Below are 19133 nucleotides of genomic sequence, written 5' to 3'. Positions count from 1 at the left end.
GGAACTTCTTATCACACTGATGTATGTTTTTCTAATACATTTTTGTTAGTTATTTGATGCTGGGTGTGGGTAATGTTTTTGGGTGTGCGGGAGTTTGGGTGGGACAGCGATAATGCGGCTCCAGCTCATGACCACTACTGAACAGACTTGGGCCCCTAATGATGTCATCGGAGCAAGACGACAGAGGCCATAACTGGCACATTTCGGCTTCACTTTTCTACAGTGGAAGTGGAGACATGTCATCCATCTTGTTTTACAGTCTATGGTCACTTTCTCTATGAGTCCACCTGGAAACAAAATACGTCATGATGACAAACTCTCTCATGGAAGAAGCTGTCATGTTCACAGCTATGATAACAAGAAGCACTTATCAGGAGACGCTAAACACTGGATTTTCAAAAGTATATGCCCGATTTTCCACGGCATACACTCTTGACGACTGAAGACGGTGTTGTTGAGTGATTTACCTGTTGATGATTAATGGTTCTACGATCACTTCAGGCTTACAATGCTTTTGGGAAACGCAGCCCAGACCTCTTGAAAATCTGGCTATGCGAGACTACCTGAATAATGACACTGACATTTGAAAGTAAATCTATTGCCCCCTTGAGTACTGGAGTTGTAACTACAAGAGCCACATGCTAGTAGCATCTGTACTCAGCCTATTTTTCTGGCCTATTAGATAGACTCACAGATATGCCTCTTTTTTCATCTCATTGTAAAAATTAGATCACTAGACCTCTGCCGCCCATATGAATCCTTTTTATTGTCTACGGGCACCTCCCTCCCTCTATCCCTCCCTCCCTACTGTTTTGGTGTGTCATGCAGTGTTGTGCAGTGGCTGACTGCATTTCTCTCTTGTGGGACCCTTTATGTGTCACTGTTGTGTGTGCTGCAGTGACAATGGGAGCTAATGTGTGACAGTGCATGTAGGGGTGGGGAAGAGAGAGAGAGAGAGAGAGAGAGAAAGTGGGTAGCTAGAAAGAGATAGAGAGTGCACACGAGGCAAGAGGCGCTCCCTCTAAACCCGGCTGCGACGCCAAACAGCATTGCACCGGCTGCTACAATAGTCTTAATGGAGGCTCAGGCAGACTCTGGTGCTGCAGGTAAGAGCAAACATTTCTTCAGCCGGCATGCTGCAACACATTTAAATGTCTACTCCCATTGAATTCAATAGCCCGCTGTAAGAGCTGCCACCATGTCTTTTTTTCTTGAATGCACAGACAAAGCAGGCAGTCAGAGGAAGCCGGTAGTGCTCAGTGGCTGGCAGCTTGCATTTGTGCACATGGGAAAGGGTACAGCACCTTGAATAAATTTAGGGTGGTGGCTTATGAATAATAGCAGAATTGTCTAACGATTACTAGAACTGCTATGTGAATAAACGACAAAGCTCATGGGCGAGGGGGATTTTTGGATGCAAGCCTTTTTGAGAATTTGACATTGAATTGCATCTTTGCAGTGGTTGCTTTGGGACAATGGGAGTTGGGTACCACTGGGTGCTACTAAAAATATAGTTCATGTCAGCACGTATGGTTTGGATTGAGAGCCTTTTGCAATACGGAAATATATCCCAATCCATGCACCAATATTTGCATGACTGGCATGCACAAAAAGAGAACAAGCCAGCAGAATCGGCTGTGTGTGGGCTAATGAGCGGTGTGAAGCAGGGAGGGATGACCCGCAGACTGCGGAGAGTCTGTATCATCACATCATGGATTCTTGAGATGTGGTGTCCTACAGAAGTGAAAAATAAGTTTACTAACATGCTACGGAAGTGAAAAATACGTTTATGTACTGAGAAATGTGTTCTTAGGTTGAATCTCCTGCTACTTCCGTCTAAAAAATGTGTTTAGTTTTTCTTAATGATAATTTAACATAATTTGTAATAATTAAAATAAAAGTGTGTGAAATCATTAACACATTTAGTTATGCCTTCTGAACTGTATGTAAATTCTATAATTTCCTATCTTGCTTTTGCAGTCAATGCAGCCCCAATTGCAACTACAAGAAAAGGGCCTCGCCAAACCACACAAAGCACAGACTGTATACCAGAAATACATTTACATAATACATATTTTTATAAAATAAAGTAAATATGATCAAGTAAAATAATATTATTAAATAATTTAATATTATATAACATTTATTATTATATAATGTCATATATAATACTTTAGAATAGTCTTGTTTTTAAATTTCAGGACATGTTTGCTGCATATCTTAAAAATTAGCTGTGTATTCATTCTAAAAATATACAGGTTTAGATCCAGTTGCCCACTTGTTTTTTTTATCCCATGTGTGTAATTTAACTGCCTTCAATGATATGAAACGATTGTCTGCTTTGACTACTGCCGCAAGAAATCAATAGAGGGCTGAAAGCTTGTTAAACATTCAGGGAAACATAAGCATCTTCTGTTTCACTTCTTTGGCAACCGCTGGCAAACCCTTTTAGAGAACGAGACATGGAAAGCAAGGGATCAGCTTTAGACGTAGAGCTAAACTGTGATTGAGAACACCAGAGCAACCGCAATGGTCAAGGTATCACAAAACAGAACATGTGCTAACAACCCCCTGTAACACCATAATGACTCCATAGGAACATGCTAACAAACACTGAGAACAGAATTCAGAACATCTTAGCAACCACTTAGCAATGTGCTAACAAACTTTCAGGAAACTCTAGCAACAGCCTACTGTAGCAATGCACTTTTAGAACACCTTAGAAGCTACGTACATAGCAGTTTTCTGGCTACCACTCAGAATAGCAACCTCACAGAAACCACACAATGTGACAACCATCTAGAAAACACCCTACAACACCACCACAACCAAATAGCCATATGCTAACAACCATCTAGTACACCCAAGCAAATGTCTTCTGCAGCAGTGCACTAACAACCACTTAGAACATCTTATCAGCTACATAAATACATTCTCTGAATACCACCTAGAGCACTCTAGCAACCATATATCAACACGCTAACAACTACTTAGAACACCTTAGTAACTGTACAGCAATGATCTGGCTACCACGCAGAAAACACTGTTCTTGTGACAGTTCTGAATGGGCAAGCACTACTCACATTTTGTTCAGAAAAAAAGAAATAGACATTTCATTATCTGTTATATATTTAACAGCAGACAGTCAATATACATAAAGGTTATACTATAATAATGCTCTATAAAATGCCTTTTTTTTTTTTTTTTTTTTTGTAGAGCCACTTAGAGACAGAGAGTTCCAGAAGCTTCTGAAGTCCTCCAGCTCCGCCAGTCTCACCACTGAGGCATCCCACAATGCCTCAGGAGAGTACGTTGGCACCCCATCACATCATGGCAGCCAGGTGCTGATCACCGAGAAACGACGTGAGTGAAAGATTGCATGCAGGCCATATTTCATCCCAGTCAAAACAACTCAAAATAAGAAATTACTTCTTTTTTTTTTTGCATTACATTAAGTGACCTTTAGTAATGATTAACATATTTTGAGGAGAGATATAAGTTAAACGTTGTCATTAGATTCAGTTAGTTATGGAAGCTTGTTTCCGCCACTGAATAAAAACAATAAAATTACGAGTTGCAATACTGACGTTTTTTTCTCACAATTGTAGGATATGAACTATTGTGAGATAAAAATTCGCTATTACCTTTTGATTTTTTTTATTCAGTGGCAGATATGGGCTTCCATACTTAATATTGCACAACATGTCTGAACAATGAGGTCAGTTTAAGAATATCACTGAAGTACTCTTAACCAGTAATGCAGTATAGATTCTGATATCTTCTGCCTGATCTCAGAGCCTCTCAGCAGTGTGTCCTCTCTGGAGGTACACTTTGACCTCCTGGACTTGACGGAGCTCACAGACATGTCTGACCAGGAGCTGGGGGAGGTGTTTGCTGATTCAGATGAGGAGAATCAAACAGAATCCCCAGCAAGTGAGTCAGCTATCAGTTTTTACCATATCAGGAGGCTTAAAATGAAATCAACCTATTCCTCAAACATATTATTCAGAATCTGTTTTAAAGAGTGCTGCAGGAATGATGACGTATTTTTGTAGGCCAACCCGGATGTTAGCATCCCCCTGGTTCCCTCAACAAGAAATCAATAGGATTTTCCCACTGCCTTTTGGATAGTTAAGCTCTGTCTAACAAATGTTAATAAGCTTAAATACAACCCTTAGAATTAAAAAGCTAAAGTTAGGCTATAAACAAACTATGGAAAGGCTGCAAGACATAACAGACATGCATCATTTCTGACAACTTACAATCTTTATTTAATATCTTCATGATATAATAGTTCGCAAAAGCATGAGTATAAACACAACAAGACTGTAAAAGTGCACTAGAGAGTAGGTTATTTTTCCTATTCGGTGTGATGATGATAATATCCTTGACAACCTCTGGAGTCCCATTAGCAATTTGTTAATAACCAGGAGAAGTAAAAGCTTTTTAAAAAATCACGAGTGGGATATTACTTTTATATTTGAATAAAAATAATAAAATGTGAAAATATCTTGAGCTTGTGTTTACAGCAGACCTTATTTCAGGCATGAAACCAAAAACCTATTCAAATTGGATGAGCAAAAATTGTGTCAAGTTTTGTGTTTTAGGACTCATTCCTGCACCACTCTATTGTCCATGACTGAATGTTCACTGTGAAGCAAGAAAAATAAAATGGATGGATAGCATTTTGAGTAGAGTATGTTGGAGACTTGGCTGCTAGCAATGTGAGGTGATTCCATGGAAATCTACAGTGAGCACATTACTATTTGATTAAGCTCTAAACTGAAGTGCACAAATGTGAACATATTAAATATTTAAACTATGAGGCAATGTCAGTGGCATTCTGAACAATCTAGATTAGCATTACCTCGAACCTGCTGCTTAAATGTTATGCTCCCTGGTCTCTACGTTATGTGAATAACATTTGTCTAGACCCCAAATTTGTCAGGGCTTAAAATGAAGACAGATGCATTTATATTTCTGCTTGTTAGTAGGCATTCCTTCTTAATTGTTGTACCCTTATACATTATTAGTCACCTCAGTGTATCACTATGCACGAAAGTAAACTTTAACTAAACTCTTACAATGTCTGTCACTCATGAGTTTCATTGAAAATTAATGAAATACAGATGCTTTCTTTTTTTTTCTTTTCTTTTTTTACTGCAAATCCCTGTCAGTGTGAACATCCCTAAAGGCAGCATGTTGAGGAATCAAACAGACATGACGCATATGATCTCTTTATCAAAATCTAATGAGCTGCTTTGCTGTGTACATTGGTAGCAACTCTAAAGCAGCATCCTAACTGTCATGGAACCTCATAAGAGACTGGTTTAAATAGCTCTTCATGGGCAGCAGCTCAGTGTCTGATCACTCACACCCAGAAGCGGAGCTAGGGGTGTACAGGTGTGGCCATGGCCACCATAGACCAAAGCCTTGCCATCCCTGTGGCCACTCTGCTAAACCCCCCCAGTTCCCAGGGATCAACATCCTGCAGAGTTCAGCTCCAACTTGCCACAAACACACCTAGTGATCCTGAAAATGATGTGAATATCTGGTTCAGGTTTGTGTAATAGGGGTTGGAAATAAACTGTGCAGGACATCCCTGACTAAAACCACCCTTTCATGATGCTACTCATGTAGAGGAAGCCAACCCTGCTCCTGGTGGACTACCCTCCTACAGACTTAATTTGCAACCCTGCTATAATACACCTGCCTGTAATTTAAGGAATCCTGAAAATCTTGATTAGCTGGTATAGGTGTGTTTGATCGGGGTTAAAGCTAAATTCTACAGGAAGCTACCCTCCAGTAGCAGTGTTGGCTACCCCTATACCAGGGATCTCCAACCTGTTCATGGAGAGCTACCATCCTGCAGACTTCAGTTTCAACCCTGCTCCAACACACCTGCCTGTAATTACCAAGCTACCCTGAACACCTTGATTAGCTGGTTCAGGTGTGTTTGACTGGGGTTGGAGCTGATATCTGCAGGACGGTAGCTCTCCAGGACCAGGGCTGGAGACCCCTGTCCTATACTAGTGCTATTCATATGGAGATAAAAGACACTTTTTTTCAAGAGTTGCATTAAAATGCTTATGTAAATGTGAAAAGTACTTTATAATTGTGCCAAAAAAAGGTCAGTTAGAAGGCAATTTACCTGTTGGAAAAGATTGGACCTATGTTACCTTAAAATGCCATCATGGCAGGCAACTGACTATGTTTTGGAACAGAACTATGGCATCCAAATTGTTTAAAAATGGTTAGCCAGTCATCATGAATGTGTTTTTCATTAGTTGGTTTTGTAAGTTCACCCCTCAGATCGGCAGCAGCCACCATTACCTAGATTTCCACACGGTGGTTACGTCCGCTCACCATCCTGGACCCGTGGTGGAAAAGCGGAACAGCAGTCAAGAGATCGAAAGCATCACAGTGACTCCGAAAACACAGAGCCAATGCTGAAGATAGAGCGCTCCCAATCCCAACAGCCTTGAGCCAGGGGAAGCTACAGGGGCTTAGGAAGAAAACAAAGCCCTTGTGCTGAAAGTGGAGCTTCCTTCACAAGAAAGAAGTTTAGGAACTCCTGGGATCAAAGGACATATTCATTCCACCTAAAGATAATGCAATCCCTTTGTCCATTATGGACAAGAAGAGAGCTCCAATAAGCTAGAGTAAGTGTAGACTCTTCCTCAAGATGCAACAGACTTCATACAACTAGGATTTTGGGACTCCTCTTTTGGACCGAGTTACTTTCAGTCTTCTCCATGTGGCTACTGCTTATGGAGAACTTGCAGCATGATGTAGCATAATGGACAACACTGGCTCAAGCAATGTGAATCTAAGGAGCAACTGAGGAATACCACAGTGATTTGAATTTGAACAGTGCAATGTGTCGAAGCAGCAACTGTGATAAGACATTTCCAGAGAATCTACAGCATAGTTAAAGACATGTCAATGCAGCGTAAAGAGAGAAGTTGCAAGAATTCCCAAAAAATGTGTCCTTTGAGGAGATTCTACATGAAAGTATCGATACCTAGACACAAAGTCAAATGTCTTGTAAAAAAAATTCATGCCTAAGGCCTGAAACATACCCTACGCAAGTTCATGAATGCAGACATTTTGATTGATTTGATATATCTTTGTGTTTCAGAATTTGTCAGAACGGAATTGATATTGCAGCATATTCTCATCATTGCCAACAAGAGGGTGTTTCTGCTAGAATTAACATAAGCCAGTGAAGTCCAATCCTGATATGAAAGGTCACCTTCCAGTGGGCTTTATCTTCAACCTGACCTAACACATTGGCTAGGACTGGATAGCCCTTTATCCCTTTAGGCAGTGTTTCCCAACCCTGTTCCTGGAGGCACACTGACAGTACACATATTCAAACTCTTCCTAAATACAATACACCAGATTAAATCAGCTCAATAGGAGACACTGCAAGACCTGAAGGGATAGGTCAGATAAGGGATACATCCAAAAAATGATGGCGTTGGTATTGTTGGTGTGCCTCCACACTTGGTGTGTTAGGAAATACTGCGGTCAAGGTGGAATATCAGTTTAAAAAGAGTAAACAGGTGCTGGTAATATAATTAGAATATCATCAAAAAGTTGATTTATTTCACTAATTCCATTCAAAAAGTGAAACTTGTATATTATATTCATTCATTACACACAGACTGATATATTTCAAATGTTTATTTCTTTTAATTTTGATGATTATAACTGACAACTAAGGAAAATCGCAAATTCAGTATCTCAGAAAATGTTTATATTACTTAAGACCAATACAAAGAAAGGATTTTTAGAAATCTTGACCAACTGAAAAGTATGAGCATGTACAGCACTCAATACTTAGTTGGGGCTTCTTTCCCCTGAATTACTGCAGCAATGTGGTGTGGCATGGAGTCGATCAGTCTGTGGCACTGCTCAGGTGTTATGAGAGCCCAGGTTGCTCTGATAGTGGCCTTCAGCTCTTCTGCATTGCTGGGTCTGGCATAGCGCATCTTCCTCTTCACAATACCCCACAGATTTTCTATGGGGTTAAGGTCAGGCGAGTTTGCTGGCCAATTAAGAACAGGGATACCATGGTCCTTAAACCAGGTACTGGATGCTTTGGCACTGTGTGCAGGGGCCAAGTCCTGTTGGAAAATGAAATCTGCATCTCCATAAAGTCGGTCAGCAGCAGGAAGCATGAAGTGCTCTAAAACTTCCTGGTATACGGCTGGGTTGACCTTGGACCTGAAATCAACTTTTTGATGATATTCTAATTATATGACCAGCACCTGTACTGCTGAACGTGTTATTTTAAATTTGAGCAATTTTGATTCTAGTTATCACCCCCTTGAGTGCTGAGGTTTGTTACAACCACAGTAACACACGAATACACATTAAATATGTACAGCAGGACCACAAAAGCGTTCCGACTTGTGTAGAATATGTTTCTGGCCTAACTTAATGAGTACAGCATTTGAAGTTGCACTTGAATGGACGAAAGGGATAATAATCTTTTAGCAATATGTTTTTTAACCACTCTGTATCATTAAATGTCATTCATAATTTCACATCAAGATAACATTCAAATCAAAGTCCTCAGTTGTGATCACCAGTGCATAGTAGTAAATTATGCCTGATCCACAAAAGAGAATAAAAAAAGCTATTGGGTGTGAAGTCCAAATGCAAATCCACAAATTTCTGAACTCCAATCAAAAAGTTGTATTGTATATGTCACCAGGGTTATTACAGGGTTCAATGATGTCAAGCATGATCTATACACAAGGTCACATCAGAGAAGAAATTTACAAACTACCGGAATCAACAAGTCTGCCAAATCAAGGAGGACAAAAAACTAACAGGAATAAATGTGAAATGACAAAGATCAGATTGTTTTTCTTCTTTTTCTTGCACCAATCCATTTTACTGTATTTATTACTATAGAAAGCATGTCCTGTGACACAACACCTTCTCAATTAGCTCTAAATGGAGACAACATGGTACAATTTAATTAAAGAGATTATATGAGCAGCACTGGTCATGCAGACACCAAAGCATGATACAGAAAGCAGCACGTTATGTGCACCTTAAGAGGCTCTTCTTTCAGACTACAGAACAGTCCAACAAAAGGTGCTTTTGTCTGAAGAGAAGCCTTTTGTAAAGAATATCCACAAACATAAACTGGGCTTTAATACTCTCCATAATTTTTGTTAACAACCAAAAATTATAGCAAGATGTTGTTGCTCAGTTTATTACCATCATATTTGTAGATAGCACTGATTCTGGATGCTACTTGGCTAAATCTCACCCATCTAAAATAGGAGCGTCCCTAATGAACAGTTTGCTTGGATAAGGAAGTATGATAAATCATCTAGCTATGCCCTACTTCTGCTGATGTCAGTGTAGACTGTGTGGTGCAGAGATACAATATAACAACATTTTACTGCTTCAGAAGGTTTTTGCCCTTTCTACAGATTATAAACTGTAAATATGACCATGGCGAAGTGGTGAATTCATAATATACTAAGAGTTTCAAGCTACAAAAATGATCCAATTAAATCCAAGGGTCAGATAAAAGGTGGAAATTGATCATGAAAGACTGTTTTATGTGCAACCTTATGTGTTTAACCTTGACTTGCATTCTAAGTAGACCATGAGAAATATAATGCATGAAACAAAACCTTTAATTTAAATAATCACAATTTCACTTTCAATATTTTTTTTCTAAAAACACAACTGAAAGTTGTACAAATTTACATTTCTTGCACTTCTATTAAGAGGAAGAGAGAATGAAAAGAATAGAATTTCGTTTATTATATAAATGGCAGAAACAGAAGGATAAAAATAACAAATAAGATAATTCTAAGTTGTTGACCTGGCATAAAGAGTTCACGGTGTTAGGTGTTTAAGTTTATCAGGTATAGTTTATGCCAACATAATGCACAGATTAGGCATTTCAAATTCAGTAAAAAGCCCCTGCTTTGAATTAACAAGGGAACTGAAATACAGATACCAACAAAACTCACAATCTTCCTCTTTTAAGCCAAGAAGACTGCTTTCCCACTGAGTTTCCACAGTAAGGCAAGTGTGAGAGGCAGGTGGAAATTATTTGTTTCAAGCAGCCTGTTTGTCCTGTGAAGCTGGAGGTTCTTCCTGGGTTTCTCCTCTCTCTTTGTTCCAGTCCTTCAACCCTTCTGGAAGACTTGTATCTTCCTCAAAGCTTCCAGTGCCCTCCACAAACTCCTCATATGTGGACTTCTCCTCAAATGGCCTGGGCCCCAGCAACTCTATCATATCAGCTTTGTCTATTACTTCTTTTTCCAGCAAACGCTTGCCGACCTATTAAAAAATGCAAATGCATATTTGCATCAACCACCTGACAGAGATGGTTGCTTTCATGCAGTTTTTCATGCTTGAAATATTTAACCCTGGGTCAGTCTAAACCCTGGAACAACAGAATTTTGGGGTTATTTTGCATTGTGTTTTACACTGATTAAAATTTTCCCAGGGTTAACAATTCCTACTTTGTATTGATAATGTACATTCAAGTTGTTCCTGAATTAACTTTTTGGACTTTAAACATAATGATTAAACTCTCCAATTAATGATTTTCCATCTGTATTTGACAATTTTCCCTGAATATGTTCCGGTCACTTTGCAAAGGATATGAATATGAGGAACTCAACTGGATGTCTGTTGCTGAGCATCTAGTAGTAACATTGTAATACTGCAGCGTTTCACATGGTACAAGTTTGTTTGCCACTGCAATGCAGGGTTAATAGCACAAAAGCATTGCCAGCCTTAACCCGTGGTAAAAAGCAGTGCTAGCCCCACTTCTGAATTACAACCATGAAATGTTCCTTTATCCAGGAATTAAAGCAGGGTTTAGAGTGACGATAACCCAGGGTTAAGCACAGTGTATAAAGCACTTTTGAAAGCTTAACTTCACTTAATTCAGAGCTATAAATATCACAGTATGAACTAGAAACTTTGTGTCAAACTGAGAATAGAATTTAAAATGTTAATTGTTTTGTTTTCAAAGCACTACACGGCCTAGCACTAACGCATCTAATTGACATTCTACGTTGTCACAACCCATCTAAGTCACTTAGATCTGACAACCTTGGATTGCTTTCTGTTTGCAGATCTAGGTAACACTGTGGAGAACGAGATTTTGCGATAGCAGGCCCCAAACTCTGGAATGGCCTACACTGTATCGATCTGAATGGTGTCATCACTTTCTTCTTTTAAATTAAAACTTAAAACACATTTTTTTCTTTAGTGTGGGTTTCTAATGTATCATTTAAGTTTTATGTTTGTTTCTTTATAGAGTGTAATTTTTTGTTTTGTTTTATTATTTGTGCCTCTTGATCTGTACAGTACTTTGGTCAACCTTGGTTTGTTTTTTAAATGTGCTTTATAAATAAATAATGAATGAATGAACTGATTTAAGGTAGTGACCTCAACATAACTGTTAAAGATTATGGCTTATTTAAAGAAAGTAAGCAAGTAGATGAGAAAAATAATGGGACCAAGGACTGAACCCTGAGGCACTCCACAGGTCACTAGTTCTGACATCTCTGGCATTATTTTGAGGGCTGTTGAAATAGAAACTTGATTTTACACTATTTAAAGCTAGAAATCCAAGCACACCATGAGGCACCACTGTTTTCCAGGATGAAATAACATCAGTATGTTGGTTGTTCTCACCATATCCACCTGCTCTCGTTTCTCAGTGATGAGTTCCAGTGTTCTCTGAAAGGCCCGATCGATCAGATCTCTGACCTCCTCATCAATGAGTTCTGCCGTAGCCTCACTGTAGGGCTTCTCCAGAACCATCTCACCCTTCCGGGGCAGGTCAAATGACACCTGCCCCACTTTCTCGCTCATGCCAAACTGCACAATCTACAACAGAAAAGAAGGGTGTCAAATAAAGGTGATATGTGCCAAAGATTTGGCTTGTAATCAGAAAGTTATAGGCTGAAAGTCTCAAGAAGCAATCAATGGGCTATCAAAACTGTGTTGATTTATCATTGCATTAACAGCCAGAACAGTCAAAGAATCATTCCATTAGATGGTTAGCAGATCAACAAAATAATTATTAGTTTTAGCTCTACTCCAAATGGATTGTACATTTGGATAAAAGCTTCTGCTAAATGAAAACAAAAGTACATAATGTTGCCATTTTGCTGCAGCAAATGCTGTAGCACACTGAACCACTGAATTTATAATACAAAGCAAGCACAATATCTTTACCTGAGCATATGCTGACTGTGTGACCTTCTTAAGGTCATCATGAGCCCCAGTCGTGATCCTGTCAAAAAACACCCGCTCTGCAACCCGCCCTCCAAGCATCATACACATCCTGTCGAATAGCTGCTCCCGTGTATATAAATACTGCTCTTTTGGAAGGTACTGTGCATAGCCCAGGCCTTTCCCTCTTGGAATTATAGAAACCTGGAACATAAAATTACGGAATGTGAGAATGAATCCAATACATTTCAATAAATTTTTTTAAAGATGAATTGCGCAATTTAAATTGAACTATATAGCTGCAATGCTACTTCTGGTGATGTAACATGAAGTTTATAGTTTATACATAATCAGTTTTGCCCCTTGTTCATTGTTAACTGTTTTTAATCAAAGCTAATGACAAAGCAATTTTTTTTTTCTTTAAGCTAAAATATATGTTATTTGTTTCATTTGGTGACTGAAGTCATTGGGATTTAAATATATTTTGGGAAATGACATCACCTTGAGCAATGGGTCAGCATGTTGGAGAAACCAGCCCACTACAGCATGCCCTGCTTCATGATAGGCTACAGTCTTTTTCTCAGTGGGTTGTAAAACCTGAGTCTTCTTCTCCAGACCTGTTATATTAGAGCAAAAAAAAAAAGAAATGCATTTTATTTAAAATTTAGGATAGTTAAAACTGCATAAGCCAACTCAAGCTTCAGCACCGCTAAAAAGGAAAGAAGAAAAAAATATATACCCCTACTTTGCCTTATCTAATGAAAGGAATGCAGATAAGAAAAAGAATGGGGCCCAGGACTGAACCCTGAGGTACACCGCAGGACACTGCTGACGTTGCTAATATGACTTACAGATCAGAACATGTAAATCATACTTAGTGAATGTTTGTAGGATATACTGCAATTCTAAGCTCTTCTGTTTACCTCCGATGACTCTGTCGATGGCCTGCTCAAAGTGCTTAACATTGATGAATTCATTCAGATGTCTAGCAGCAATGAGAGCTGCTTCATTACAGACATTTGCAATATCAGCACCTGGAGGAGAGAAAAATTAGGATATTTATATTTCAATAACACACCAATATTATGGCTACACTTATAATTATTTAAATATCAAATCAACTACATCATTCTACGCTCAAACACGAATTTCAAATACATAATTATCATACAACACATAATTTTTCTGCTATGGCTTGCACATTAATTCTGTTCAATAGGAAAATGGGTATCTAACTAAATCACTGCTCATTCACCAGTGAACCCAGGCGTAGCAGCTGCCATCTTCCTCGCAATGGCATCACGGTCCAGACTCGGGTTCAGCTTGAGTGGTCGCAGGTGCACTTTGAATATGGATGCTCGCCCCTTAATATCAGGAGGTCCTGAAGGATTGACACAGTACAAACCTTAGATATTGGTACATATTTGTTCGAAGCCCACTACAGGTGAATATTGTCAGTGGTCAGCTCAGTTTTTTTAAACAGTAAATAACACTTGCTGCAATTAATCTACATAACATATTTACTGAATTAGAAAAAAAAAAGTAAACTTTAAAAATAAACAGACTTGACCTTTAGATAGCAACATCTTGATTCTGAAACCCTAATGTTGGTTTTTTTTTTTTAAACAGATAAAGAAATATAGTTAAAAAAAATAAAAAATACAAAAATAAAAACACACACACAGTAACACAGTGCTCTGGAAAGCATGTTCTCTGAATAAAGAAATACATTTAAATACAAAAATTTGTCAGATATTCAAAGATCTGTTTACATGATTTAACTATGTATTTGCTGATGGTATATTATAAAGTATTATAGCATTTAACTTTCTACTAATACTAATAATAATAGGAATTCAGAATCTATAATACCATTTCTTATACTTTTTCCTTTTTACATAATGTATTAAGACAGAATGGTTAAAACCAGATAATTTCAGGTGCTGATATTCTCAGTACTGTCAAAACAAACGTCCCAGGGCTGTCAAAATAAAAAGACACACTTCTGATACTTACTGGCTAAACAGAAAAAATGCACCAAGCATTGAATGATGTAATATATCGCTTGATCACTAAATGTTACATACATTCTGTGGCACTGAACTGAAAGGGAAAGCTCTTACCCAAGTAAATCTGTCTGTCAAACCTCCCTGGTCGCATCAATGCAGGGTCAAGGACATCCGGCCTGTTCGTACCAGCCAGAACTACAACATTTGTACTTGTATTGAAACCTGTATAACCAAAAATAGTTATAATGTTTATTAGACAAAGGATTTTTCAGATTCAATACAAGTCAAGAACTCAACAGCATGCATACAACTGAAAGTATCAGAGTTTTCCATGACTTTAATCTCTCCTATGACCTCTTTATCAAACCTTTGACCTCTTACCGTCCATTTCCACCAACAGCTGATTGAGTGTGTTTTCCTGTTCACTCTGGCCACCGAAATTCCCTCCGCCCCGTTTCCTCCCCACAGCGTCAATCTCATCAATGAAGAGGATGCATGGGGCGTTCTTCCTCGCCATAGCAAACATGTCTCTCACCTAACGACAACCACAAATCAAAGCGTTACAGGTCAAAATGATTTATAATCATTTGAAATGAAGAGTTCACTGCTTCAGACTTACTCTGGCTGGACCAACTCCAACAAACATCTCCAGAAACTCAGAGCCGTTGACTGAAATGAAGGGAACATTTGCCTCTCCGGCAGTAGCTTTAGCGAGCAGCGTTTTACCCGTCCCTGGAGGACCGGACAGCATAGCACCCTGAACAAACACAAAACCTAAATTAATAACAATGCTCTGCCAATTATCTCCACGTGTTTTCCTTCTGGAAGGTCGTACCTTAGGGATCTTAGCACCCAAATCCAGGTACTGTTGTGGGTTCTTTAGGAAATTAACAAACTCCATGATCTCCACCTTGGCTTCTTCGCATCCAGCCACATCCTTAAACTTAATGTCTATATCGTCCTTCATCATCTTGGCAGTTGATTCGCTCATGCTGAAGGGCCCGCCCCTTCCTCCACCCATCCCTCCTCCCATTGGCCCACGTCGCAGAGTGAAAAGCAAGAAGCCAATTAAAAGCAGGGTGGGAATGAAACTCATCAGAAAAGACCTGGAGGAAGAGGTAGTAGCAAAAAAATGTTTACTAGTTAAGTTTTAATGTTTAATTTTTTGTTTAATGTTATCTAGACACATCATTGCATCCGTAACCTTGGAACGATCAACATATCAGACTCTGCTCATTACTCAAAGGAACAAACCAATTCATTTCACAAGTGACTGTGTAATTGGTAATTAATTTTATTCATTCATGCAATTAATATTTCTGCAATAATTTATACGATTAACAAATACGATTTTGTTTTACCTGAATGGAACTGATGAAAATGTATTTAAAATATTTTATTCATTTTTTTTTAATTAAAAAAAAAAAACAAAAAAAAACAAAAACACATTATTTAATTCAAAACACAATTTAAATTATTATATTTTAATAATAATAAAAAAATATATATTATTTGAACACTTTTACTGTCGGTTATTGAAAACATGTTGCTATTTACTAAAAACATAATTCCAATAAATATACCGAAACTAAATTACTCTCAGTATACTTTATTTTAATGGATTGACATTTTTTCAGTCATCATATTGTGCTGATTACAGCTAATGCAAAAAATCTGACCAAAACTTTGGGCAAAACAGATTAAAATAAAATATAATTAACAGGAAAGAACCATTACAAAATATTACATTTTATACATTAATAAACATAATTTTGTTTCAAAGGTTTGGAGTCATTAAGATTAAAAAATGTATATATTTACTTAGAAATTAATATTTAAAAAAAAAGACTGAAGATTTATTTATTTATTTTTTACTTTCTATTCAACAGAGATACCTGAAAAAAAAATGCATCACTAAAATATTCAGCAGCTCAACTGTTTTCAACATTGTGAAATAATCAGAAATATTTCATAAGCAGAAAATCCTCATATTAGAGTGATTTCTGAAGGATCATGTGACACTGAAGACTGGAGTAATGATGCTGAAAATTCAGCTTTGATCACAGAAATAAATTATATTTTAAAATATATTAGGATAGAAAACTATTATTGTACTAGTATATCACAATATGAAGGTTTTATTGTATTTCTAATCAAATAAATGCAGCCTTGGGTGAGCAGAACAGCCTTAAAAATCTTTCTTTTTTTTTTACTAACCCCAAACTTCTGAACAGTAGTGTTATGCATGCACGTGAAATTAAAATGAAATATGAAGTAGTGAAACATTGGTTTGATGGAGTCAGACTGACCCGTCACTCTCGGAGGTGTAGACCACCGCTGCTCTATGGGACGGCTCCAGACCCAGCTCATATTGAGCAGCCTCCAGATTCCTCTCAAACGTGTCCACACTGCCGATGTTAAACCACACGTAGCTCACTCCTTCAGAGCTGTCGGCCCCGGGGACCAGGATGACCCTGACAAACTGTTTGTTCACCACCTCCAAACGCTCAACCTGTGCGGAAAACGACACAACAGCATTTCACTGTGTGCTGTGACCCTTGAAGACCTTTGAAATGTGTTCATTATCGAGAAAAAGACACAACACTGCTAACATCCTTCACACACCGATAGGCTATAAGCTAAGTCATAACTCTCGCCTGTAAATCACAGATGTTGTTCTTACCAGTCCTCTGTCCAGGTACCGATGGACAAAATCCTTCCAGGTGATCTCTCGGCCCGGATCTCGGAGGTACAGGTACAGCAGGACGGATGCAATGCCTCCCATTGTGATCAAAACATAGCGGAAATCCTTATCGTCCCACGGTACGTCTCCCTGAGGGACATATTAAACACACATGCTTCAGTCTTACTTAAAGGCAGCAGGTGCATAAATACACTTTTGTTTACTCCATGTAGTTCTGAGAGCTGAGGTGTACATTTAGATTTACTCAAATACATCAATGTAAGTGCGCAAAGGTCTCTAGGCAAAAACAGCCACCAACAATAAATGAGGGAGAAAAAATTAAAATCTAATGCTGTACAAAAACTAACAATGCATCAAAGCCAATGTTGCTACTAATCTTTGACATGCCCAAGACTGTGATAAAAGGTAAAAAAATATCCAGTCCACAATCAATTTCTATATTGAAAATCAGTCATTTTGTGTGTGTGTTTTCCCCCAAATCAGTGACATAATTTATGAACTTGGCAATTAATCTTGTTTTTTTTTTGTTTTTGTTTTTACATTTGGTAGTTTTGATCAGAACTGAGGTTAAAGATCCTAAAACTATTTCTTAAGATTTTGGGGTAAAACATGAATGTTGTGTCAGTGTTTACCTGTAATAATCGACTCTTCCAGTCCTTTCTCCCTCCTTTCCTTCCTCCTCCTCCCGGCCGATTCTCTGCTCCGCTTGCTTTACCATCTGAGAGTTTTATAACAGTCTATAATTATGACTCAAGTGTAAACAAACACTGTCACACGTCTGGTGATGCCTTACCTTTGGGTGTGTCGGTGGAATAACACAAGAGCGGGGATGTGTAACGATTCCCTACGGATGATCCTGGTTTAAGGTGGTTCAGGGCTAAAAACTGAGAAAGAAGGAAAGAGTCATCAGTCTTACATGAAACTCACAGCTAGAGCAGTTCAAGCTTACTCATCATGACACAGTTATCTGTTACATCACAACAAAGATGTGTTACATCATAACACACACGTCAGTAGTGTATATAAGACTGATGTACAACATAAATAAATAAATAAAAATAAATATATATAACTGAACTAATACACACAGACACACATTTTAAGGTGAAAACATCAGATATAATAAATCAGTGTGCGCCTGATGGAATATAAACACACATCTCTCTCTCTCTCTCTCTCTGTGTCTGTGTCTGTCTCTCTCTCTCACCCGTGGCCGAGCGGCGGTGAGTCTCCCAGCAGCGGTGTTGAAGCGCAGTAAAGCTCTGGATCCGGAGCGCACGGAAGCGGCAGCGGCGGCGGACAGCAGCCCTGCCATGAGCCCCACTCTTCAGCCTGAGTCCCTCACGACAGTCGCTCTGAAGCCATCTCCATGAGTTCAGTAACCGCTGCGCTGAATGACATTTCCACCAACAGGACCCCACGGGCCGCCTGCGTGACGCCTGATAAGATCTCCAATATGTTGCTTTCGTTTTGAAAATTATTTTTCATGGGAAAATAAGTCATTTTATTTATTAAGTATATTTTTGATGGTATAATTCTAGTTAGTGATATATAGATAAATAGCCATCAGCAAAATTTAATTTAGCTTTGAACAGGCAGTACAAGGCGACTTTGGGTCCTTGTATGCATGCAGTGCATTGCGTGAGGGCGTGACTTTTTTAAGCGCAAACCCCGCCCCGCAAACGATTCTAAGGATTTCATTGGTTGTGTAAGTCATGTGTAACTCGCATCTTCCTTCAGGGGGCGCTCAGTGGCTCGTTGAGTCCCATTCAAGAGTCTCACAATCAGGTGCTTGTACAGTCAAAGGTGTGAGCTGAGGATTATTATTAGTTATTAGTTATTATTAGAATTCTCGCCACGCCACAATCTTTATAAAATGAAGAAATAAATAATACACTGAACACATACAGGTACAGCTCCCAACATCTTTTCTTATCTAATAATAAAATACACAAAAGACAGACATTTTGTGCATTTTAATAGAAGACGCTAAACTAATTTCCTCCAACTGCTTTTAAAACACTAGAATAAAGCAAATATAAATATATAAATGTGTATGTGCTTTATATTAATGTTTGACACAACACCATATCAAAATGTTTTTTATTATTATATTTCCTATAGATAAAAATAGTAATATAAAATAGTAAAGGGGAAGTCGTGGCCTGGTGGTTAGAGAATCG

At 38.4% G+C, this 19133-nt stretch overlaps 2 protein-coding genes across 3 annotated transcripts; one reads left to right on the top strand and one right to left on the bottom strand.

Annotated features, from left to right (window-relative positions):
• The first annotated feature begins 785 nt into the window (after positions 1-785).
• On the top strand, positions 786-7443 carry dbndd1 (dysbindin domain containing 1). Of its 2 annotated transcripts, none has more exons than XM_059546594.1 (4): positions 786-1106; positions 3217-3363; positions 3796-3933; positions 6301-7443. In XM_059546594.1, the coding sequence occupies exons 1-4, from the start codon at positions 1076-1078 to the stop codon at positions 6483-6485; spliced, it is 501 nt and encodes a 166-aa protein (XP_059402577.1). In that variant the 5' UTR covers positions 786-1075; the 3' UTR covers positions 6486-7443. The 2 variants fall into 2 exon arrangements, with proteins under 2 accessions (XP_059402577.1, XP_059402578.1); XM_059546595.1 differs by having other exon boundaries at positions 788-1106; positions 6313-7443.
• A 2333-nt stretch (positions 7444-9776) lies between these two features.
• afg3l1 (AFG3-like AAA ATPase 1) lies at positions 9777-18374 on the bottom strand. The gene is made up of 15 exons (XM_059545692.1): positions 18158-18374; positions 17744-17834; positions 17583-17668; positions 16930-17079; positions 16556-16758; positions 15082-15352; positions 14866-15003; positions 14628-14781; positions 14361-14468; positions 13493-13618; positions 13161-13271; positions 12739-12854; positions 12241-12441; positions 11695-11889; positions 9777-10323 (listed from the first exon to the last, which is right to left on the bottom strand). Exons 1-15 carry the CDS (start codon positions 18263-18265, stop codon positions 10099-10101), a joined length of 2283 nt encoding a protein of 760 aa, XP_059401675.1. The 5' UTR covers positions 18266-18374; the 3' UTR covers positions 9777-10098.
• Between the last annotated feature and the right edge of the window lie 759 nt (positions 18375-19133).

Source organism: Carassius carassius, chromosome 50 (genome assembly GCF_963082965.1).
Source record: "Carassius carassius chromosome 50, fCarCar2.1, whole genome shotgun sequence".
Taxonomy (NCBI): domain Eukaryota; kingdom Metazoa; phylum Chordata; class Actinopteri; order Cypriniformes; family Cyprinidae; genus Carassius; species Carassius carassius.
Note: the sequence above shows the minus strand (reverse complement) of the source record. Positions and strands in the feature narration are given on the sequence as shown.